A 26,417-nucleotide genomic window follows, 5' to 3' on the forward strand; every position below is an offset into this window, starting at 1 on the left:
ACGACTCGGACCACTATCTTGTTGCAGCAAGAAACGCACGCCAACAAACACAAGGAAGGTTCGACGTCAAGAAGTTGCAATTACAACCGACAGCCGAAAGATTTTCCACTCGGCTTGCACTCCTGCTCTCTGAGAGCACTCGTCAACAACTCGGTATAAGGGAACTGTGGGACGGCATTTCAAACTCCTTACGTACAGCTGCAACCGAAACCAGTGGTTTTCGGAAAGTGCAAAAGAACAGCTGGTACGACGAGGAGTGCCGTGTCGCAGCGGAGAGAAAACAGGCTGCCTACCTCGCAACGTTACGATCGACCACAACACGTGCGGGATGGGATAGATACCGAGAGTTGAAGAGGGAAGCGAGACGCATCTGCAGACAGAAGAGGAAAGAGGCCGAAATGCGTGAGTACGAACAGCTTGATAAGCTGGTCGACAGGGGTAATGCTCGCAAATTCTACGAAAAAATGCGGCGACTTACAGAAGGTTTCAAGACCGGAGCATACTCCTGTAGAACCCCCAAAGGTGATCTAGCCACCGATGCCCAGAGCATACTTAGATTATGGAGGGAACACTTCTCCAGCCTGCTGAATGGCAGTGAACACATAACACCAGGAGAAGGCGAACCCGATTCCCCAATCGATGACGATGGAGCAGACGTTCCATTGCCCGGCCATGACGAAGTTCGAATAGCAGTTGCCCGCCTGAAGAACAACAAAGCGGTAGGGGCCGATGGATTGCCGGCCGAGCTATTCAAACACGGCGGCGAAGAACTGATAAGGAGCATGCATCAGCTTCTTTGTAAAATATGGTCGGATGAGAGCATGCCCAACGATTGGAATTTAAGTGTGCTATGCCCAATCCATAAAAAAGGAGACCCCACAATCCGCGCCAACTACCGTGGGATAAGCTTCCTCAACATCGCGTACAAGGTTCTATCGAGCGTATTGTGTGAAAAATTGAAGCCCACCGTCAACAAACTGATTGGACCTTATCAGTGTGGCTTCAGACCTGGTAAATCAACAACCGACCACATATTCACCATGCGCCAAATCTTGGAAAAGACCCGTGAAAGGAGAATCGACACTCACCACCTATTCGTCGATTTCAAAGCTGCTTTCGACAGCACGAAAAGGAGCTGTCTTTATGCCGCGATGTCTGAATTTGGTATCCCCGCAAAACTAATACGGCTGTGTAAACTGATGTTGAGCAACACGAAAAGCTCCGTCAGGATCGGGAAGGACCTCTCCGAGCTGTTCGATACCAAACGAGGTTTCAGACAAGGCGACTCCCTATCGTGCGAGTTTTTCAATCTTCTGCTGGAGAAAATTATTAGAGCTGCAGAACTGAATCGAGCAGGTACAATCTTTTATAAGAGTGTACAGCTGCTGGCGTATGCCGATGATATTGATATCATCGGTCTCAACACCCGCGCCGTTAGTTCTGCTTTCTCCAGACTGAACAAGGAAGCAACGCAAATGGGTCTGGCAGTGAACGAGGGCAAAACGAAATATCTCCTGTCATCAAACAAACAGTCGTCGCACTCGCGACTTGGCACTCACGTCACTGTTGACAGTCATAAATAAGTTGAAGTTGTAGATAATTTCGTCTATCTTGGAACCAGCGTAAACACCACCAACAATGTCAGCCTGGAAATCCAACGCAGGATTACTCTTGCCAACAGGTGCTACTTCGGACTAAGTAGGCAATTGAAAAGTAAAGTCCTTTCTCGACGAACAAAAACCAAACTCTATAAGTCGCCCATAATTCCCGTCCTGCTATATGGTGCAGAAGCTTGGACGATGACAACAACCGATGAGTCGACGTTGCGAGTTTTCGAGAGAAAAGTTCTGCGAAAGATTTATGGTCCTTTGCGCGTTGGCCACGGCGAATAGCGCATTCGATGGAACGGTGAGCTGTACGAGATATACGACGACATCGACATAGTTCAGCGAATTAAAAGACAGCGGCTACGCTGGCTAGGTCATGTTGTCCGGATGGATGAAAACACTCCAGCTCTGAAAGTATTCGACGCAGTACCCGCCGCGGGAAGCAGAGGAAGAGGAAGACCTCCACTCTGGTGGAAGGACCAAGTGGAGAAGGACCTGGCCTCGCTTGGAATATCCAATTGGCGCCACGTAGCGAAGGGAAGGAACGATTGGCGCGCTGTTGTTGACTCGGCTATAATCGCTTAAGCGGTGTCTACGCCAGTAAAGAAGAAGAAGAACTGGAAAATTTTTCGGTTTAGCGTTGAACATGACTGACAAAGACTTTAGTCAAAGTCTCATATGTATATCTAGTAATCGTCTAAACCTGCGGCACCGCTCACTATCATACAAGGTGCTTTCCAAAGTAAACAGGACCTTTTGAATCTAGCGCCTTCTGGTGGTCGACTGGTTTGCATGTCTTTATCGATTTCCACTGAGAATTTCATGATATTTCATTGATTGGAAGTGAAGTTATTGCGTTTTTAGTGTCAATATGTTTGTGTTATAGGTGAGCTTCGGACAAAGTGCCAACATTAAATTTTGGTTTAAAATTGGTAAAACTTTTACCGAAACGTTTCAATTGATGAAACAAGTTTATGGCGATGGTTGCCTATCGTATTAGTCGTGAAGACATAAATGACGACCAACATAAATGACGATCAACATGTGGGCCAATCAAAATCCGTGACCACCGGAATTCCATCGAAACTGTGCGTGAATTCATCAAAAAACAGCCGAAATCATTATTGAAATTCATGGAAATGAAATCGACCATCTCCAAAACATCGACTTATCGCATTTTCACCGAACATTTGGGCTTACGAATGTGCACGGTTTTTCGGCATAAATTGATTGACGACCAAAAATTGATCAGAATCCAACATTCGATCGACGCTTGTGATCGATTATTTAACCAAAAATCACGTCTTAACCATTAACCACTCCCCGTATTTACCTGACTTTCTTTTCGAAAAAATGCATTTGCCCATGAAAGGAAAGTGTTATGCAGACGTAGAGGCCATTCAAAATGGTTGTACCGGCATACTGGGGCCTACTTTGGAACGCACCTTGTCGTGATAACAATATTTTGGAATAGTAAAATTGGCAAACTACATTTTTTATTGACATCGTATATCACTTAAGGAATAGTACATACATAAATATGTATGATGTAAAAACATCTTCACAGTCTCTGCATTTGCATCATATATCGTTACACATGTATATGTACATACAAGGTCTGTCGCAAAAGAAACAGGACGGTTAAAAAAAAATTAGTATTTTTCAAAAGACATATTTTTTTATTCAAAGTAGTTTCCTTGTGCTTCGATACAGCGTTTAGCCCGGTCAATTAGCATTTTAAATGAGTGTTTAAGGTCATTTTTCGGAATGCTCTTGAGAATATCGGTCGTCGCCTTTTGGATAGCTGAAATGTCCTGAAACCAGTGTCCTTTCATGGGCAAATTAAGTTTTCCAAATAGGTTAAAATCACAGGGTGCCAGATCAGATGAGTAGGGTGAGTGGTTAATGGTTAATATCGAGTTTTTTGTCAAAAAATCAGTGACAAGCGTCGACCCATGACACGGCGCATTATCGTGCAACAGGCGCCAGGACCCTGCCTCACGGTATTGTGGTCGAGCACGACGAATGCGTGACAAAAGACGCTTCATAGCACCAAGGTAAAACACAGCATTAATCGTTTGGCCAGGTGGGACGAACTCTCGGTGTACAATACCCTCGGAATCGTAAAAAAAAATCAGCATTGTCTTTTTTTTTACTTCTGAAGACGACTTTTTTTCGGTGATCACAGAGGTCCTCACGACCTTCTTGGAATCGCTTAAACTACTCATGCACATTACTATAGAATAGGCACTGATCACCATAAACTTTTTTCATCATTTGAAATGTTTCAGTAAACAAGTTTAAAACAAAATTTAATATTTGTTCAAAATGTATTTTACGACCGATGACCAAAAGCTGCTGTCACTTTTTGATCGCTAACATCGATTGTAGTTAACCAATTGTCTTAAAATTTTCACGAAATGTCAACAAGAGATCAAAATTTTTATTTCATATACCCACCAATAGGTGGCGCCACCAGAAACAGTTATATTTAAAAAGTTCTGTTTCTTTTGCGACAGACCTTGTATATGCTTCTTGTTATAGTGAATAATAGTGCAGGAGTAAAGCAGAAGAGGGCGCGTCTTACGCCCTATATTTAATCATTTGGTAATGTTTTGTCCAAAAATCATCGAATGTAATTCAAAAATCGGTGGCAAAAACCCAGGTACTACACTTAAGAAAATACAGACATGATCGTTCCTTTTAAATATTGCATTGTTCTGTGCAATGCTTCAGAAATATTTGTCAGCTATTATGCACTCATCCCAAACTATGATTCAACCTTTTCTTATTCAGTTACAAATATCTATAATTCATATACATGTATATGTAAACAAAAACGACTGTACCCTGCCCGTGGCTGTGTGATTTTATTTTGTATTTTTAAAGAAAAGAATGTTGAAATGATTCTTACATGAATATTGAACATATGCTTATGTTTTGATATATCTCCAATTTTCAGTCAAATCGGTTCAGCCGGTCCTGAATTATAAATATAGATATAAATTGCGAAATCGAGGGTGATTTTGCCAAAAAAGCCGCCGTTAGGACCTTCTCCAGGATTAAACCCGTGCAAATTTTTATGTCTTTCCGTGCTGTGGTTTGAACGTAATTCGCGGACATATTATATATTTTCATATATAAAATAATGAATCCCGATCCTCTAGTGACGTTTTGCACATGAACTGAATATATTGGGTTGTCAAAAAAGTCTTGCGGTATTTTTATTGAATGGCGCCCTTACATCGAGCTTCTTAGTGACTCCAAGCTTCTTCAAATGGTTTATAACGGTTTGATGACTACTATGCCGGTCTCTTTCGACCAATTCAGCGATTGTATCGCAATTTTCGACGACAGGCCTTCCGGAGCGTGGCGCATCTTCGACCACCTCTACACCAGAACGAAAACGTTGAAACCATCGTTGTGCGGTGGAAATGGAAACTGTATCGGGTCCATAAACTGCACAAATTTTATTGGCGGCTTGAGATGCATTTTTGGCTTTATCGTAGTAGTACTGTAAAATATGCCGTATTTTCTCTTTATTTTACTCCATGTTTGCGACGCTATAACTCACGACGACTTAAAAGAAACGACAATCAATCAAACACGTGTTATCGCGTGAAATGAGCTTTCCAAAAAGGTATAGCATGACCCGATGCGACGAATAAAACTAGAACTACGCGATTTCAGCGCCAACTGGCGAAAATACCGCAAGACTTTTTTGACAACCCAATATTAAATTTAGTTTCTTCGGTTGAGTTTATATCACATATTTTTCATTTAAGAATGATTTAATATAGTTTTGGCTGATCCTAGTTAAATAAAGCAATAAACCTACCTTATATAACTTAATAAACTACATAATTTGATTGTAATTCAATCACAATTGCGTTGAATAATAAATCCTGAATTCATACAACTTAAAACTAAACGAGGGAGAAATTAATAATCAGAATAAGAAAACGAGTTGAAATCCGAGTGACTGTCTGTCCGTCCGTCCGTGCAACCGATAACTTGAATAAAAATTGAGATATCTCTATGAAGTTTGATACATACCTTCCTTGGCCCCAAAAAAGGGTCAATATTGTAGATGGGCAGGATCGGATCATTGTTATGCCTACAAAACGCCATTAATCCCCATAAAGTGCCAAAACTAAGCTCAAAATTAAAATATGGACCTGTAATTTGATGCAGAGTATTACAGTGATTAGAGACATCTGTGGTTTGAAAACCTTTGAAAAGTGGGCGTTGACCAGCTCTTTAGGTTCAATGTAACTACCTCGGCCAGCATTTGAATTAATTACCAAATTCTTGGAGGACATGTTTTTTTTGCCCTGTTGAAATGGATGAAATCGGATTATTCGTATTACTCCGCCCACAGTTTTGCTAAAAACTACTTAAAATGCGATAATTATATGAGTATGTATATGAGGGTCAAATACATAAAATGTTACACCCGAGATGGTACAAAAGGAATTCGTAGTGATATTAAAAATAGATAAAAGCGGGTCAATACTACCCCTATCTCCCATTGCTTTGTACCATAAGACAAAATTATTTAGCAAATTTAACTGATCGTATAATATTGGATATACTATACTTTAATATGTGAAATTGGTCCACGAACTTCTATATACTACACATATTGAGTTTTGTTATTCTACTATCCTTATGCAGCCGAATGATTTCCCGAGTTTTGATTGTAGCAATTTGGAGGAGTATGAATAGTTCGGTTACACCCGAACTTAGCCTTTCCTTACTTGTTTAATATAAAGTTTTGTCAAATATTGTATTAAACACAGATTCCAGTATGCTTCCTTGATATATGTACACCAACATTTACATATATTTTTGTACGTGAATATGAACTTTAGCTGCAATTTTGAGTTATGAAAATAAATACTGCCCTAATTAATATATGTAATATACATACACTGCCGCTCAACTGAATAATCAAATTGCCTGCCTCCTTCATATACCTTACGCGATAGCAACCCCATACATTTTCCATAATATTAAAGTCAGGTGAATAAGGGGGCCATTCGAGCAAGTCCACGTTTTGAGCCTTAATCCACTCTTTTACCACCCTAGCTGTATGAATAGGAGCGTTATCGTGCTGGTAAGTCCATTTAATAATGTGAAAAATATTGGAATAATGAGGAAACGCAGTCTGTATGATAGATTTGTAGGTTTCCGCGTTCATTTTGGAAGTAACAAATTGAAGGTCGCAAGTGCCAAAGACTGATACCGACCCCCACACCATTACGCCTCCCTCACAGCTATGGCGACGGCTCAGGAAATGCTCTTCCTTTCGAAGATCGTGATAATAATAGTTGTATCCATCAGGGCCGTCTAAATTAAATTTTTTTTCGTCGGAAAAAACCACCTTCTGCCATTCGCTCGTCCAGCTCATGTGCTTGCGCGCAAAGAGCAGTCGTAAAGCTTTACGTGCATCATTTAACGGTGGTTTTTTTTTAATTTTCATTCGTTTTAGATGATCAGCCGACGAAATCACACGTTTAACTGTAGACACACTGGCTTTAACACCGCAAATTTCTTTAATTTTGGGTGCTGAGAGATGCGAATTGGACGCAGCTCGCACAATATGCCTCCTGACTGCCGCAGAGGTGGCGTGTTTGACTCCGCCTTTCATGTTTTTGCCATATTCTGCTTTGTTTCTCAAAAAGTTACTCACAACATTTTGGCTTCGACCAATTTTTTGAGCGATTTTGCGATGGCTAAGGCCACTTTCGCAATAGGCTTCGATTTGGCCTCTTTCATACTCGGATAATTGTTCTCCGCGTCCCATTTTACATTTAATTTAAAGAAAATATATTAAATAAAAAATTTGTATCCAAAATGTGTCGTCACACCGCCAAGTTTAATCGTAAACTAAAAATCTTTCAACTGAACCTATTCAGTTGAACCAAAAATTTGCTCAGAAATTAGCGATATAAATAGCAAAACAGAATATGTAAAGTAACGGTACTTAGCAAACGGTTCTTTACTAGCGCACACTGATTGACACATATATAAAGTTAAAACGTTTTTAAAAAATCGTGCGTACGATCAATATGTGATGAAAAAATCATGAAAATGCAAGCGAATTTATGTGAACCTATTCAGTTGAGCGGCAGTGTATGAACAAGTTTTGTTCGCCAGTGTAAACATATTGTAATTAGATTGAGGTTATGGGGTACTGATGCATTTCTTTTAGCGTAATCTATTAAGAGATGAGGTACTTGCTTTGAAAGAAAAAGAGGCGAAATTATTAAATAAACAAAGATGTCTGGGGGATAAATTATTGAAGACAGAAAATGAATTATATACGGCTCACGATGTAATGAAGGAGCAGCAACATATCATGCAACGCAGTGAATCAACACAAAAAGACTGTACAAAGCGACTTCAAGAGGCGAACAATGAGCTAAAGCGACAATTCAACGTACTTTGCGATGACTACAAGCAACTCGAGAATGAGTACAGGTATATTAGAATCTATTAGTATTTTTAATCATTGTAGTTTCAAAACAAAATTTTATACTTTAAAATTTTAAGAAAACAATGTGATCTACGCAAACAAAATGAGAAGGTTATTGACTCATTTCGAAAATGGAAGGAAGCACAACTTAAAGCAGATGATGCGACTCGAGCAAGTTTTAAACAGTATGAGGGACACATTAAGTAAGTGGCAGATTAAATACCAAACATTACACCTAGAATATGTTTGAATAACGCACGAATAATACCAAACGAACTTGGCTAGGTAATATCACTAATTATTTACTGTCCCTTGGTAGCTCAACTTTTTCATACTAAGCTTTAGTAACCTTTATTATATATTTCTTGCATCCAACATATTAATATTAAACCTCAGTCAGCACTTACAATTATTAGATATTCCTAAATTCCTCTAATATCTTTATAACTTCAAAAAGTTAATTATAAAATAATTTGATCGCTATGAATTCTTAATAAGTATATTTTTCTCAATAAATAAACGCTCAGAGAGATTAAATTTTATATCCAAGTGGGGATGGATGGAAATAGGAGCCTGTACCAAAGTTGAAGAATAAGTGTGTTACGCCACCTTCAGTTGTATTAATATAACTTAGAAATTATTCGACTGATTTCAACGTTTCGTTATAAAAATTAGCGAAATCGGCCAATAACCTCGCTTACTTCCCATATATCCAAATTTTCTATTTCACGTGATTCTTTCAATTTGCGGTATACGCATACATAAATAAAACATCAATAAAGTTATCGGAACCAAATAATATAAAAAATATATAATAAAAAAAATTTTAAATTTCCAGTTTATATCAGACAATATGTAATAAATCTCCGCAAAATTAAATTAATGTGCTACAAGGTTCTTTCTAAAGTAAACAAGACTATAAACAAAAACACAGAACAAATGGTTTTTTCGGCAAAATCAATTTATTTTATTCAAAATAGTCTCTCTCTGCTTCAATACAGCTTTTTGCACGGTCCAAAAGCATGTCGAACGAGTGTTTTAGTTCTTTGGCCGGTATGGCCGCCAGTATGCCGATGCCTCTACGTCTGCATAACGCTTTCCTTTCATGGGCAAATGCATTTTTCCGAAAAGTAAGACCTCGCACGGTGGTCGTCAGATAATTTGAGCTGAACAAACCGTGCACACACCTTTCGTAAGCCCAAATGTTCGGTCAAAAAGCGATAAATCGATGTTTTGGAGATGTTCGATTCCGTTTCCATGAATTTCAATAATGAGTTTGGCTGATTTTTGATGAATTCACGAACAGTTTCGATAGAATTTGCGGTGATGACGGATTTTGATTGGCCCACATATTGATCGTCGTTTATGTTCTCAACACCACTTTGAAAACGTTGAAACCACTCGTGCACTCTGCTACGGGATTGGAAATCATCGCCATAAACTTGTTTCATCAATTGAGACGTTTCGGTAAAAGTTTTACCAATTTTAAAACAAAATTAAATGTTGGTTCTTTTTTCGAAGCTCTATTTCGCACCGATAACACAAACATACTGACACTTAAAACGCAATAACTTCACTTCCAATCAATGAAATGTCATGAAATTCTCACTGGACAATCGATAAAGATGGCAGATACTAACGCACCAGTTGACATATAGATGGCGCCACCAGGGGGCGCTAGATTCAAAAAGTCCTGTTTAGTTTGGAATACACCTTGTATAATAAACGAGAAAAGAAAGCCTAAGTTCGGGTGAAACCGAATATTTTATACTCATGCAAGTTGCAAAAATCAAAGTCAGGGAAATACTTTGAGGTGTAAAACGTCAACCAGAGGATACAAATTCAAGCCATTTTCTGTATACCTGTATTAAAATTGAAAAAAATACATGTATTAAGAAAAAGTCTTTTCGTATTTCTAATCAAACTTCAACATTTTCTTTTCATATTTATAATATCAAATAAATAAACAAATATGTACCATTTTGGTCGACTACTCTTTACCATTTTTTCGCTAGGGACATTATTCCATCAGTGTAAATCGAAATTTCCAGAACGTAAGCGGGCGAACCATTGTTGTGCTACACGAACTGATACAGAGTCGTCGCCACAAACTTCATAAATTTCATTGGTGGCTTGCGAGGCATTCTTCCCTTTTTTATACAAAAATTTTAAAATATAGCGATAGTGTTATTCATCTAATGCTTGTACGTATCACCTGCCTGTCCGTGCAAGCTGTAACTTGAGTAAAAATTAAGATATCTCAATGAAGTTTGATACATACCTTCCTTGGCCCCAAAAAAGGGTCAATATTGCAGATGGGTAGGATCGGATCATTGTTAAAGTGCCAAAACTAAGCTCAAAATTAAAATATGGAACTGTAATTTGATGCAGAGTATTACAGTGATTAGAGACATCTGTGGTTTGAAAACCTTTGAAAAGTGGGCGTTGACCAGCTCTTTAGGTTCAATGTGCATACCTCAGCTAGCACTTGAATTAATTACCAAATTCTCGGAGGACATGTTTTTTTGCCCTGTTGAAATGGATGAAATCGGATTATTACTCCGCCCACTCCCCATATAACAGTTTTGCTAAAAACTACTTAAAATGTGATAATTATATGAGTATGTATATGAGGGTCAAATACATAAAATGTTACACCCGAGATGGTACAAAAGGGATTTAAAAGACTCCATCTTAAATTTTATGCATGGGCGGTCCCAAATTTTACTGAACGATGGGAAAATGGCAAAATTATTATAAATATTCCATTATGTTGTTAAATGATAAAAAAGTTGGTGCAAACTTGCCCTAGATCTCACAAAAGTTCCCATTACTTTTTATATAACTAGAACATCTTTTTGTGTTAATAATTGTATGTAGTGATATTAAAAATAGATAAAAGCGGGTCAATACTACCCCTATCTCCCACTGCTTTGTACCATAAGACAAAATTTTTTAGCAAATTTAACTGATCGTATAATATTGGGTATACTATACTTTAATATGCGAAATTGGTCCACGAACTTCTATATACTACACAAATTGTTTTTTGTTATTCTACTAACCTTATGCAGCTGAATCCCGGGTTTTGATTGTAGGAAGTTGGAGGAGTATGAATAGTTCGGTTACACCCGAACTTAGCCTTTCCTTACTTATTTAATATAAAGTTTTGTGAAATATTGTATGACAGATTCCAGTATGCTTCCTTGATATACACCTTCCTTAGTACAAAACAAAATTCGAGTTCGTAGATGGGCGTAATCGGACCACTGCCACCCCCACAAATCGCCATTAACCGGAAACATATAAAGTAACATAACTGAGGAAGGACTAAATTAAGATATACAACTAGAGTTTGGCACAGGAGATACCAGTGGCAAGGTGCACCTGTGGAAAAAAAATTTTAAAAGTGGGCGTGGCCACGCCTTCTAATATGTTTAATGTACATATCTTCTAAGCCACTTAAGCTACAATAACCAAATTTGCCCAACACGAATATTACAAGTACTACTACCGATAGTGTGAAAACTAATGAAAACTCCGCTCATTCCCCAAATAACGGTACTATTCAAAACCATTTAATGCGAAAAAACTTGAAGTGCGGATAGTATGATAAGATTTTATAGGGACCCGGGGAAAAATTGGACTATGGGCGTGGCACTGCTCATTTTTTGGCGAAATCCCATATCTCGGGCCCGACTGACCGGTTTAGAAAATTTGGAACGTGGCATTATTTTCATATTCCTGTGTCATTTTGTGAAAATTGGTGAAATCGGACAATAACCACGCCTACTTCCTATATAGCACAATTTTAAATTCCACTTAATTCTCTTACTTACCAATACAAAAATCAAGAAGCAATTAATATAATGGGAATAAAATTTGCGCGAATAATACCTTTAGTGTATGCCATCTTATTACACACAAATTTTTCAAATCCAATGAAAACTGTTCAAGACCCTAGGCACCGAATATGTGTACCTATAGTTGACTTTTGATCGAAAATATCGGCCATTGTATGAGTTATGCAATAGAAATTCAGACAGAATCCTTTTCCTGCAGAAGTAATTCTGTGTATCCAAAATGGTTGACATCGGGTCAATACTTCCCTGAGCCCCCATATACCTAATATAAATATTTTCGTACTTCTTGGTGACTTTATGCTGGAAATGTTTGAGTGATCTCAATAAAAATTTCAGAACGTATTTTACTCATAACAGTATATCATTGTGTCTAAAATGAATACAATTGTAAACATGTGTTCAAACATCCGGCTGATTTTGTATAATGACTATGTAAAATGATTTTAGTTTTTCTCACAAACCTTATGTCGAATATATATGTAGGTCACTGTATAAGTTATATACGGTGTATGTATATATAAAATTGCTTAGATTCCGATCGTCTGGTTGAAGTCTTACATCGTAAGGTATTTCGCTGGCTTTGATTCCTGCAAGTTGCAAGAATATAAAATGTTCGGTTGCACCCGAACTTAGCCTTTTCTTACTTGTTTTCATTACTTTCACACATTTTTGAACAGCTGTAACTAATTTAAATTACTTGAAGCTTAAAATCTCAACTTTCCAACACTACTCGTATATGGTAGGAGACAATGTGATTGGTAGCACCGGAGATATACGACAGGAACGACGTCTATGGACAAAATACGAAAAGACTTTTTTGACTACCCAATTATAACTCATACATTGACAGACACATAAGGTTTGTTAGAAACACGAAAATCATTATATGTATGTAATACGTGGGAATTGAGGTAGTATCCAGTGGTGTAGCTACCTAGGGACTAGGCGGGGTAGTGCCCCGGGGTCCTCAAGCTTAGGGGCCCTCGAATCCTTACTAGAAATCTCGATCGAACTGAACTTTAGGAAATTTCTCCCATTTTCAAAATAAATATTTTCGGATGACAAGTTATAACCCCACTTTTTTGTGAATTCGAGATAAGATTCTTTTTTCGAGAACGGTTAAAAAATGAATGCTGTATCAGTAGTAAGTAAGCTAATGTCAATAAACCTTTTTGTAGTGGTGAATATAGTGGTTCAATTTTATTTGATTTTACCACTCATTTTGATGTCTATTTAGCCAATAAGTAGTGTCAAATCTATAGATTTCGGCTACAGCTCATAATATCACGCGAAATATCGTGAAAAAGTGCAATTCAGATCCACGGACAGGATCATGGATTCATGGTCTCCACCGTTAAATGTGGTAACACTAACCGTGATAATTTTTTTCCGGGGATTTTCCCAAGGACACTTGTAGCGTATCATTGTTTTACTCTTTCCTTATATTTTACTTTTAACGTCGTAAGTGAACAGTGAGTATCGACCTACTGGAATACAATCTAATATTGTATTGTTTAAATATATTATAAAACTAAAATTATTAATAAAAAGAAGAAGCCCAGCGGTACATTCAAATGTAAGAAACGCCAAGAAAGAGAAGATAGTAAACAAAAATTGCCCAAAATTGACAAGTGCTGTTTGCAAATACATCTGGCAAAAATAATTCTATTGATGTTGACTCAAATAATGTGGTAACTGTAGTGTTGTTTGTTAAGAAGCACACTGAAGAAGATTCGACAATTGTCATGATCATGTGAACGTGGATGATGTTCGCATGACGCACATAAGAGCGGATAATTTGGAGGAACCACAGACTTTTACGTTTTACCAAAATGTGTACGACAAAGCTTCTTATGACTTGGGAAACTTTGCGAACAAACTATTAAGTGATAACGAAATTTTTTTTTATATGTTAATGAAGCACCTTTATTACAAAAGTATGACGAATTCTAAAGAAATATTCAGATATAATATATTCACTTAAATTTATTAATCTTAACCTTCTTTATATTAACCACCTAGTTTTATCTCAACTAATTCAAGCATGGACTGTTCACCAATTGTGAAATAATGAGAAAATATGGAGCGCTAAAATGCGATCTAACAACTATTTACAGCAATGTAATTATTCTTTATAATTCCTGTCACTTGTGCAGCTGCTAAAGGGTCATTTTGCAAATCAAAAGTAATAAAAAACCATTTGAGAAATGATATGAGCCAAACTCCACTCCGACATTTATCGCTAATAGCAATTGAATACTAAACCGCATCAAGCCTGGATTTAAACAAAATCATTGATACCTTTTTCGAAAAATGAAGGGGCTAGTTTCAAGTTTTCGCTCAAATTTATCTATTTTAGGAATCATATACTAAAGAAAGTGTTGGCCTGATTCAATCCATTCTTGACATACAGACATTCCATTGCCAAGGAAGGATTATCCCTGAATTTCAGTTAAATATCTCACACATTCACCGATATTTTCAATATATAGTCAACTATAGATTATGGGGTCGAAATATCCGATACTTAGGGGCTTGAACAGCATTTGTTGGATTTGAACAATTTTTGGTCATAAGGTGGCATACACTATAAGCTTTAATTGCTTCTTGATTTTTGTACTGCAAAATGAAAGAATCAAGCGGAATTTAAAATTGTGTTATATTCGAAGAACCAATAACCACGGGTTGTGCAATTTCGTCCACTTTCATACGATAAGTATCACTGATATATTGTACTATTGAAACAATTGAAATTTACTTTAATTGCTTGTTGGCTAATTTTAATTTATTTCGCAGTCATTTTTTATTTGTTTTTCTTGTTAAATTTTTTAATACAGTGGTACCTCTTGCACATCTCGATACTTGCAACACCTCGATTCTTGCAACAAAGAAATATTTTAGATTATGTACTCAGCACTTGCGAAATCCAAAAAATTTGACCTCGATACTTGCGACAAGACTTTGTTGATTTTCGTAACGGTTCCTTAGTTCGAATACATTTCTGAGAAGTCCCGCTTTTTCGATAATGAATTCTTGTAACTCTTACGCATGTGCGTTTCGGGAGATTTGAATCAGTTTTAACTGACGTTTTATGTAGTGCGGTTTCATAATGGCAAGGAAAAAAATTACGAAAAATGAAGCCACCATAAAAAAGTTCGTGTCGCATGCTGAATCTGGTCCTGGAAAGAGGAAAACGTTTAAACCATAAAAACTTCCAAAAAAGGAAAAAACACTCATGAAATGGTTTGCAAAACAACGAGTAAAGAACTTACCTATCACGACTGATATGCTCAAGGTAAAGACCAAATTTTTCCATGCAAAAATACAGAAAAAGCCAGGAGACTTTCGTGCTAACAATGGGTGGATCACAAATTTTAAAAACAGATATGGAATACGAACACTAAAAATATGTAGCGAAAAACTTTCGAATAATACTCAATCAGTTCATCCATTTTTGCAAAACTTAAAGAGAAAAATACTGATTTAGGTTCGAACAAGGAGCAGATATGCAATGCCGTTGAATCTGGCCGCTTTTGGAAGCTTCTGTCTGATAGAACTCTTGTGCGCTCAAAAGAAACTTCGGGTCCGGGACATAAAGAAAGAAAACTTTTCTTGTTTGTACGAATGCGTCTGATAATCATTGAGTAAAATTGATGGTTATTGGGAAATCATTGAATCCATGCTCACTTGCTTGGATGACCTTGACTTTATTTGAAGAATGGTTTCTCAAAACATTTACTCCAGAGGTGTGTAGATGTTTTGTTTTAAAATATTTATCTTATCAATTTAAAATTTCTTAAAACTGCAGGTAAAAGAGTTTCTCCACGGCGAAAATCTTTCCGAAAAGGCTATTTTCCTTATAGATAATGCTCGCTGTCACCCCAAAGAAGGAGAATTAAAGAGTACTGATGGTCAAATATTGGTAATGTGTCTTCCTCCGAATTGTACTGCTGTTATACAGCCCATTGACCAGCATGCCATAAGGCTTACGAAAATGAACTGCAAAACAAGCCTTTTAGGTCACATCATTCGACGATGAAAATCATAGACGAAGCTGTCAAAAAAACAGCTTGAAAGACGCAATATGTTTAATGTGTCTTCAATTCGGTCATCTTTCCAAAAATGTTTTGACATAACAACAGAATGGGATTAGGAAGAGGACATCCCTCTTTCAGGGTTACGTTTACAGCTAGCTGAAAAAACATCAAAAATTCACACCATTTAAAGTTTGCTTCAATAAGTAGAACTATTGCAGAAAATATCCAATTCTGAAATTGATAACGCTTCCTTAAACGATGTTATGACGCTTCAGAGGCTCAGAAGCAACGTAGTACTGAACAAGCAAGCCAAACATTAAAAATTTCAAATTTTTTTAATTCCACTTAATATACACATTCGTTTATTTTATATGAAAAAAGATACTCGGTACTTGCAACATCCTCAATACTTACAGCAAGCTCGGTTTTCATTACGTGCAAGATTCGAGGTACTACCGTAGTGGAATTGCTAGTGCTAATTTACGTGTATTCCTTTCTTAAATTTCTTTCCTTTATTCATTTTTTTTCATTTTTGTTACCAACTGTTTGCGTGTTCTTATATTTCGTGAGTTACAGTGCATCTCAAACTACTCGCTACATTGGTTGTGACCTCTGATAACCAATTATAACCTTATTGCATTTATTTATTACAAATATATTTTTATCATTGCTCCTTTTACTTTTATTATTTACATTTTTCCTATTTTTATTTAATATTGTTTTTTACATAATTAAGTGCAATTTCCGAACTGTACTGTGAAAGGCGAGTCGAATCGTTTTATCTCTTGCTGGCTATGTGACGAGCTTGCCCATCTTAAATGTGCTGGACTTACGGGTAGAATGTTAGATTCTATTCTTGATATTAAGGGTTGTCCTTGCATAAAATTTAGACCTACAGGAATTGACCTATTTAAGGCAGGCGCGGAATAAATTCAAGAAAATTAGCCGTGAACTTGTAACCTTTACAGAAAAATGTAGGCATTATGAATTATTGTTTCAATCATTTAAATGCCTGAATGATAAAGAAGAGAGACCACTGAATCTTTCTTAAAACAAAAGGCCCCTCCTAACATTCCTCATTAATCTTTCATTCCCTTGTCCTCAAGCAGAGATTTCGTCATCAGAATACAGAAAATGGGGTCACTGAAAATGATAAGCGATAAATATCTCTAATATCGGTATTCTGCTTGAGACGATGGTCTCATGTCTCTAATTGTCACAATAGTAATTTAGTGATTCTGTTAGTCAGGAGACTCATTTTGGTATTCTGGCAGATACAGTAAAGTAGTATACTGTATCTGCCAGAATACCAAAATGAAACTCCTGACTAACAGAGTCACTAAATGAAGATTGTGACAATTAGAGACATGAGACAATCGTCTCAAGCAGAATACCGATATAGTTCTACAAATTTAATTGTAATACCGTGAAAAAAGTATGTAAGTTTTCATTTCAAGATTTTTCACGAAACTTACAATTTACATTAAGTATTATATCTCGTCAAAATTAAAAACGGACGATACTGATATCCGAAAATGTAAATGTAAATACGACATTTCGTTTTTAAGATCGACATATCCGCCAACAATTTTCCATTGGTTCTTGACAGCTCATTCTAGCCACCTGGTGTCTTTGTGCGGGAATTCGAGCATAAACGTAATAAACCCACTGTGGTTATTGCTAAAATATCATTTTATCATTTATTTATTATCAAATCTTAAAGGTCTTAATACAAAACTAACTGATTTGTATTTTAATACTATTAATTGTAATTTTAAAATCATTGCTTTCACAGAATCTTGTCTAAAGCCCCACATTTTTAATACGCTTTTATTAGCTTCACTTGTATGTTTGCTTGCATGTTTGTTTGTAACTTTTTCCAGTGGTACTGAAACTTAGAATATTTGAGAGAAATAGCTCTCCAAAAAGATGCGCTTAAAATTGCAACGTTTAAATAAAAGTTTCAACTATTGTTGGTGACATTTGTACGCATACATATGTGTATACTCAAATACATATCCTTAGAGAAGTTCAGAGCACTCGGGAAAATTTCAACGCTCGTTTACGGCAACATCCCAAAGCGTCAACCCTTTTTTACATTGCCTACTCTAAACCGTCAACTCTGAATAAAATAAAATTCTGAATTTAGCAGCAGTTAAAATACACAAATTTGTACACACAAGTAGAGTAGAAAAGTAGTTTTAACTGCACATATTACCTTTTTATTTATGTTCAGTTGCCTTTTTGTTTTCGTAAGTATCACATTACCAAAATCAGGTCAAAATAACCGAAAATTCTAAAATTACAAGAAAAGGCAAATATTTTGGACTTATTACAAAAGGGTACAAGTGCGGTAGATTTAGCAGAGCAATATGGTGTAACAAAGTCAACAATTAGCAAGATAAAAAAATGAAAAAAGGAGATTTTGAACTGTGTTAATAACACATTTTCCGGTCCATGAAAAAGAAAGACATTAAGAGCATCAGAGTTGCCGAAAATGGAGAAACGTCTGTACCAGTGGTTTGTTAAGCAGAGGGAAAGGAATTATCCGGTAAATGCATTAGCGCTCACAGAAAAAGCTAAAGAGATCCATCTAAACCTGAAAGAAAAAGAATGCAACGAATTCAACGCAAGTGGTGGCAGGGATTTAAAAAAAATATTTGGAGTTCGTCTGATTAAAATAACTGGGGAAAAGCTATCTTCGCAACCTTCGCTTATCAAATCATTTAAATTCAAGCTGAAGCAAAAAATTTGAGAAATGGATCTATCCCATGATCAGCTATACAATGCTGATGAATCTAAATTGTTTTGGAAAATTTTGCCAGAAAAGTCTTACGTACCATGTACCGAAAAGACTGCTCCGGGAGTAAAAACTGAAAATCAACGCGTCATTTTTTATTTTGTGTCAATGCTTGGTGGGGATTCTTCTTCTTCCTAATTGCCGTAGACACCGCTTACGCGATTATAGCCGAGTTAACAACAGCGCGCTAGTCGTTTCTTCTTTTCGCTACGTGGCGCCAATTGGATATTCCAAGCGTAGCCAGGTCCTTTTCCACTTGGTTCTTCCAACGGAGTGGAGGTCTTCCTCTTCCTCTGCTTGCCCCGACGGGTACAGCGTCGAATACTTTCAGAGCTGGAGTGTTTTCGTCCATTCGGACAACATGACCTAGCCAGCGTGGCCGCTATCTTTTGATTCGCTGAACTACATATGCCAATGTCGTTATATATCTCATACAGCTCATCGTTCCATCGAATGCGATATTCGCCATGGCCAACGCGCAAAGGACCATAAATCTTTCGCAGAACTTTTCTCTCGAAAACTCGCAATGTCGACTCATCAGTTGTTGACATCGTCCAAGCCTCAGCACCATATAGCAGGACGGGAATTATGAGTGACTTATAGAGTTTGGATTTTTTTGTCGAGAGAGGAAATTTCAACTGCCCTACTGAGTATAAAAGTTTCAAGTCCCCATGGATGACATCAGCCATTTTTAGCGGTTGGTTTCACAAATCATTTGTACCGCAGGTTAATTTTTTTTGCTGCAGAGAAAATAACATTTTCGGTAGCAAAAATTTTATAATTTTTGGTAACAGATTTTTTTTAAAAGAAGAACTTGCCTGTTAATGTGCTGCTCCTCGTCTCATCCATGTGAAATGGAGCTTAAAACTGAAGATGGAAACATAATTGCAACGTTTTTTTCAACCAATGGATCAGAACGCAGTCAAAATAACGAAGCTGTACTACAGAAACAACCTCTTAGCCATAGTAGCGCAAAAAATTTAGATCTAGTAGAGGCAATGAAAAGTGTTACATTAAGGTGCTGTTACAACTCTAGAACCCGTATAGAATAAAGTAAGCAAAGATACAATGGTGAAATGCTGACAAAATGAGACAGATCCGGAGGAATATATTCCGTTAAGTAAACTGAAAGAAAATATGAACTCAGACGTTCAGCAGCAAATGGAGCTTGCTAGAGTTCTGCTTAATGAACCCTCAGGTTTGTCGATTTTTAAAATTGTTTCAACAACACGACAGGTAATTTTTAATTGTTTTCTTTAAGATGACTATACAGTATCATACATTCAGGAGTGGAATGATGATATTTTGCTGGATAATGTTTCTAATTCGTGTGAAATTGAGAAGTTACAAGTGCTCGATAATGAGGAGAACCATTCAGATACAAATGTGCAGACAATAAAAATAAACGAAGCCGTCAAAATATAAAACAGGACGTTAGATTAGGCTCAATGCAAGAATGTTGAGCAAAATGACTAAATGTATTAAGGCGTTTATGAAAGAAGGCTCTCTTCCAAGTGTTCGAAAAAAACAGAAAAAAAATAACCGATTTTTTTGAAATGCATATGTGTGCATGTACAATTAAAATTGTAATCTCATATAAAATGTATTCTTTTAGTTCTATATTTCTAGTCAGGTTGAATGCCTTTTTTGATTCCTTTTTGAATTTGTTTATGTTTAGTTTTAGTTTATAATTAATAAAAACATTCGCAAACGTCAACAATTTGTTAAACGTCAACACCCGCGGTTTTAATTAGTTGACGTTCTCGCGAGTACACTGTATATACATACACTCTATGTACATCAGAAAATTTTAAATGCAAAGATGTACCTAAAGACGCAAACCTGTGGTAGCATAAATTTAGAATAATACCACACCAAAAGAAAAAAATTCAAACAATTACTTTCAGGTAGTCGAATTTGTTGTTGCAATTGCAAAGCCATGCTTAAAATAGAAGTTTTGTAGTAAAAATTCAGATGTTTACCATCAAAATGCCGACATTAAACACCTACGAAAAATAACTTCAATGAAAACTCGTTTTTTGTTCTAAATTTAGGATGTCATGTCGATGTGCACTCTTTAGCAATTGTCACCGGATCTAACAGCGGAGAGAACGTCTTAACTGTGTTCATATTTCATAATATTGGTAAATCTCATAAAAGAAAAAGCTTGATTCTATCAATATAAAATAAGAATTCGAAAAAGATTAAATACACAGAAAAAATAGTCTGTCCTAATTTTTCCATCTCTCTACCTGCAAGCATGGCGGCAAAGGAGACAATACGCTGTCTACGCATGCGTCCCGTATACCCTCTTTCCGGGTTGACCACTGGAAGTGCTAGTCAAGAATAATAGAAATGGATAAAACCATTTTTACCATTACTTTTTTGGTTTCACTGAGACACCATAAATATCAGGATACAATCAAATGAAATGAATCAAAACAGTCGAAGTATACGGTTGTGTTAATATAAAATTATAAGCAAAACATATGTACACACATTTCCAAAAATCATTGGTCAATTGTTCATTATAAATTAATAAATTAAATTTATTCAACGAGTTGTTTATACAAAAAAGCAACAAAATTCAGTGAAAGAATGGAAAAGTCATCAGAACACTTAAGCGAATTAGAGGAAATAAATGAGAAAAGAAGGCTCTGCATGAGAACTCGTTTGCAGCAAGTGCGTCAGCATTTAGCAGAGCCCCGAGCCTCAGAAAGCTGACCATCAGAATCAAAGGAAGCCAGAGAGACTAGTTTGCAGCTTGTTTGCCAGCATACAGCAGATACCCGAGCCTCAAAATCAGAGAAAGCCAGAGAGGCTCGTTTGCAGCAAATGCGGCAACAAAACTCAGAGCTCTGAAGTTTACGTAAAGCTAGTGTAATGGGCATTAGGCAGACAATTAACTCGTTTTCTGATACGATATATGTATGAACTCATATTTGCCTAATGAATTAAAGCAAAAAAAAATGGAAGGTTGATTGCAATCGTTGTAAGCCCCATTTAAATTTAATGAAAAATATTCCAACATCTAAATCTTATTGGAACAATCTGGATCCAGGCCCAGCCGAGCAAAGGCTGATTTCAGGTAATATTCCATTTGTCAAATTATGAAATTAAGTGCAATATAGTTTTCGGGGTCAAGCGGTGCATTTTATTCGTTTTTAATTAAATCAATACAAGGGTTTCAGGTTTTTTTTAAATTTAATTCAATATTTAAGTAAAACTAAAAATAGCATAACACAATAAAGAAATTCAATATAAAATAAAATAAATGTAAATATAAGAAGTATGCAAAAAAAATATTAATTGAATGTCAAAATTGCTATTTAAAAATATTATTTGATCAAGCTTTTGACCTTTTAATTTGTTTCTTCTGTCATTTATTATTTGTCAGCTTTAGAGAAAACACTTTCAAACGGAACTGAAGTAGCGGGTATACATAAATATTTTTATGTTCATTAACACTGGTGGCGTTGTGGCAAATAGCTTTTGCTTCCACCACTTTTTGGTACAGTAGAGTTCAAAGAGATAATTCAATTTTATCCACGCAATTCTATTACTGATACTTTAGAATCTTTTCGATTTGGCATGCATCTTGTCAGACTCTAATTGTCTAAGTCGTCGCGAAATAACTTCCATAAAACTACTTTTTATGCATTACCGGTCCGTAGTTTTCATTTCATGAGATTTAATTGTATTATATATTGGAGTTCTCTGACGAAAAGTAAGAATCTCATAATCGTTCCCATTCTGATGGACAGCGGTCCTTTATCAAGCATATACCTTCCATCATGAGATGGCCAGAATTCCATCTAGTAGCAACATTTTGCTTCATCTTAAATTCGCTTTTGCTTGCTTTTAAGTTTTTCTGTTGCTTCAAAGCTATGATTGAAACATGTTACTAACGCTCTGCATTTCGTTATAAGCTCTGAAATCTGAGGAGCATCCTTTATGACATCAACAACGCAAAATATAGGGTGTGAGCCACACATAGTAGGTTTTTGTAAGATATTACTTATCCCTTTTTTGATATTTGCACCATTATCGCTTTCTATCGTAACTATTTTGTTAAAATTAAATTAACCACTCGTCAAAACTGTTTTTTAATTCTAGGGATATATTTTGCACAGTATGGGAGCCGAACACTTCTTTAGTTGACAGAACAGCGGAGTTCATTTTATAGTATTTTCCCAAATAAAATGACTAGTAACAGACAAAAAAAACAGTTCTGGTTCTGGTTCTAACAGTCCACATATCTGTTGTTATAGAAATGTGTGAAATATTTTGCAAAATGGCATGAAGCTTTTTTCATGCTTCATTATATTTCGCAGGCAAAGAAAGTTGGAAAGAAGTTTCCTGTTTGAGATGGAATACAAGGACTGAAGCTTTTTTGTATATTCACGGAATTCTTCATTCGACATTCTGGTTCTAACAGTCCACATATCTGTTGTTATAGAAATGTGTGAAATATTTTGCAAAATGGCATGAAGCTTTTTTCATGCTTCATTATATTTCGCAGGCAACATCGTGTTGGAAAGAAGTTTCCTGTTTGAGATGGAATACAAGGGCTGAAGCTTTTTTGTATATTCACGGAATTCTTCATTCGACAATAGAAAGTGGTAGCAGATTTTAAGATATAAGAGATTCATCGACACTTCTCTTTTCAGTTTCTGAAAGCTCAGATCGCGTGCTTGTAAGAGAGGGCAGTGCAAGCCCTTCTTTTTAATAGTGATAGATGCCTTCGTCGTAAGTGATCATTCAAATTTGATGTATAACCAGAAGGCCTTCCTTACTTGTTATTATTATTGTATGCACAATGCATGTAAATGCATATGTCTGTTTATGTACATATGTATGTATGTATGTATAGATATATGTATGTTTAATGAACTGTACTCGTATATGTTTTTACGTATTTATGTATTATAATATATCGGCTTTGCTGACACTAAACAACCAGTGATTCCAATAGAAAATACTACAATTATAAATTTTATAGCAATATATATATTAGTAGGGGAGCCCGGAGTGCTAAATTTGCAGTTACTGGAGCGTCATGGAGACTTACTAGATTGTCAAGATAACGTTTAAAAAAAAAGAAAGTCCAGGTGAAGTTTTAGTGGGGAGAAGAGCGGGTAATTGGTTTCAAAAAGTAAAAAAAAAACAGTCACATGAAAATACTCAAGCGCGTCAGTCATTTATGGTATATACGCGCATTGTATTTCTGATAGTCGATATATATTAATCTGACAATCAAGTCAGGGTTGAAGGCCGTAATGGAAGGTTAAAAAAAAAAAAAGTTACTCGATTTTCAAGCGAATGTTAATGAACCTCTAAAAAGTGTACCATTTAAATCTGACAATTTCGACGTGGACAAAAGTCATTTATTGATTTTAAAACTTGTAAAAAAAGGTGACCTTGAGATACTCGAGCGAGTTAATACTTTAACCTTTAACCACAACCTTCTCTTCCAGTAAACATTAAAGAAAAATCATCAAAACAACTTTATCTTAGAACAATAGAAGCGCACTATCAGTACAACAAACAATAACAACCCAAATAGTTATTTACTAGTAAACAACTAGCATCTCAATAGTATGAGCAGCGATAAGCATAGCCTATATAAGCAACTGGAACAATAGCCTCGAGGTCACTTTACCATTATCGACTGCCGAGTAACAAGTTACCACTTGTAACACTTGTACAGATAAGTGTAATATATTCAATATTGTAGTACATGTGTATACGTTGAAATATTATACAAATAAAGGATCAGTCAGAACCAATCTCATTGGCTGACTTAAAATTATATATTTATTTTATTCATAACGAGTAAATAAATTAACTGGCGCCCAACGTGGGGCAGCAACAAAAAAGGATCATCAATAATATCCTTAGTCAGTCTGCCTGAAAGGGAAGAACCTAGTCCCTGGAAACAAAAAAAGGATTCATTTAAACCATCCAAGAAGTTTACCAGTGCATCATCCCACACAACGTCAATCAAAAGGGATTCACATAAAAATCCTAATACGACAACAAATTGAAAGTAAAGGATCAATATACCATCCTTAGCAAACAACACGCTTTCATAGAAAGAATACCATATCAAGCAGCGCTCCAAGAATACAACTGGAGACCGATTTTTAGTAAAATAAATCAACAAATAAACCAGCAAGATGACAGAACAAGCAAATTTAATAGCATTAACCCACGTAGTCGCCGATCTGCAACGACAGTTATCCGAACTACAATTAGGAAGAAGTGCAACCATTCCACAACGAACAGAACAAATATGTTCTTACACCAGACCAGAAGAAGTGGATCTGAATATGTTTAAAACACTAACACAATTTAATGGTGATTACAACGAATACAGGAATTGGAGGAAAGTAGCAACCACATTAATGGAAGACATACGACAATTCGAAGGACATAATATATATGCCCAAGCATTAATAATGATCAGAGGAAAAATTACTGGCAAAGCAGCATAGATCCTGATCAACCACAACGTAAAGAGAAACTTCCAAGACATCATCGATAGGCTAGACGATTCCTATGCCGACAAACGACCAATATACGTTCTGGAGGAAGATATGATGAAAATACAACAAAAAGAACTACCACTGCATGTATATTATGACAATCTGAACCAAGCATTGAATGTAGTGCTATCCAAGATTGAGATGACACACAAGGAAGAACGAATAATCCAAGTATTGACACAAGAAATCCAAGCTAAAGCAATCAGAACATTCGTCACTAGACTGAGAAGTGTAGCTATCAAGAATGCCATCTATGCACGAACCTGCACAACATTAGCAGATGCCTACAGTATCGCCCGTACAATGCAACATGATTCACGCCATCAGAACCTCGAGTACATTCCACGATACAACCATCATCAGAATCATAATTTCAGCAATCATCATCAGAGTTGAACCAATGGATATCGATTCATCTACCATATTCCGTAGACCAACGAGACAAGGTTACAACAAGAATCAGCAACAACCACCACGAAATCCGCAGCCTCGACAGAATTATCAAAATCCATTTAAGAAAGTAGCAGGTGCATTGGGATAGAAACGAGAACGAGATAATACAAGTCATGCTAATACACAACCGAAGAATCAACGGATCAATCAAATTACACACGATCAACAATCAAATACAGAATACGAACAAGAAGAATATTTTTTATACTAAGGCATGGGTTACCAACGCTGGTAAGGACCACAGAAGAAGTTAACTCAGTGTATATTTTAATTGATAGTGGTGCAGAAGAAAATTATGTTAATCCAAAATTCCCTCACGCAAAAAGGATAGAAGTAGAAAGTAAAAAACAAGCCGCTACTTTACACGGTAAATCATTAATTAAATATAAAAAGAAAGTGAATATAATAGGATTTAGTATGGAATTTTTAGAACTCGATACCTTACAAGATTTCGATTTCTTGATAGGAATTAAAGGTTTAAAGCAAATGAAAGCAATGATAGATAACGAAAGAAATGTATTAATTGTGAAAAAGAATAAATTAATAAGAATAAATTATATGATAGGAGAAGAAATGTATAAAAAAGAAATAACTGAATTAATGAAAAGAAATGACCAGATTAAAACAT

General features: G+C 36.2%; 1 protein-coding gene across 11 annotated transcripts in view; it reads left to right on the forward strand.

The window, feature by feature from the left end:
* LOC105225977 (polyamine-modulated factor 1-binding protein 1) overlaps nucleotides 1-26,417 on the forward strand; it is a 306,375-nt gene that overhangs the window by 242,847 nt on the left and 37,111 nt on the right. For 6 of the 11 annotated variants that reach the window (XM_049449882.1, XM_049449891.1, XM_049449911.1 and 3 more), the window contains 2 exons: nucleotides 7,825-8,093; nucleotides 8,166-8,291. The exons of 1 other annotated variant lie outside the window; for it this stretch is intronic. In XM_049449882.1, the coding sequence (XP_049305839.1) occupies nucleotides 7,825-8,093; nucleotides 8,166-8,291 (395 nt within the window). Of the gene's footprint in view, nucleotides 1-7,789; nucleotides 8,094-8,165; nucleotides 8,292-14,788; nucleotides 24,601-26,417 lie in introns of those variants that run through there. 4 more of the 11 variants (XR_007421876.1, XR_007421875.1, XM_049449921.1 and 1 more) reach the window with 4 other exon arrangements.

This window comes from Bactrocera dorsalis, chromosome 1 (genome assembly GCF_023373825.1).
Source record: "Bactrocera dorsalis isolate Fly_Bdor chromosome 1, ASM2337382v1, whole genome shotgun sequence".
Taxonomy (NCBI): domain Eukaryota; kingdom Metazoa; phylum Arthropoda; class Insecta; order Diptera; family Tephritidae; genus Bactrocera; species Bactrocera dorsalis.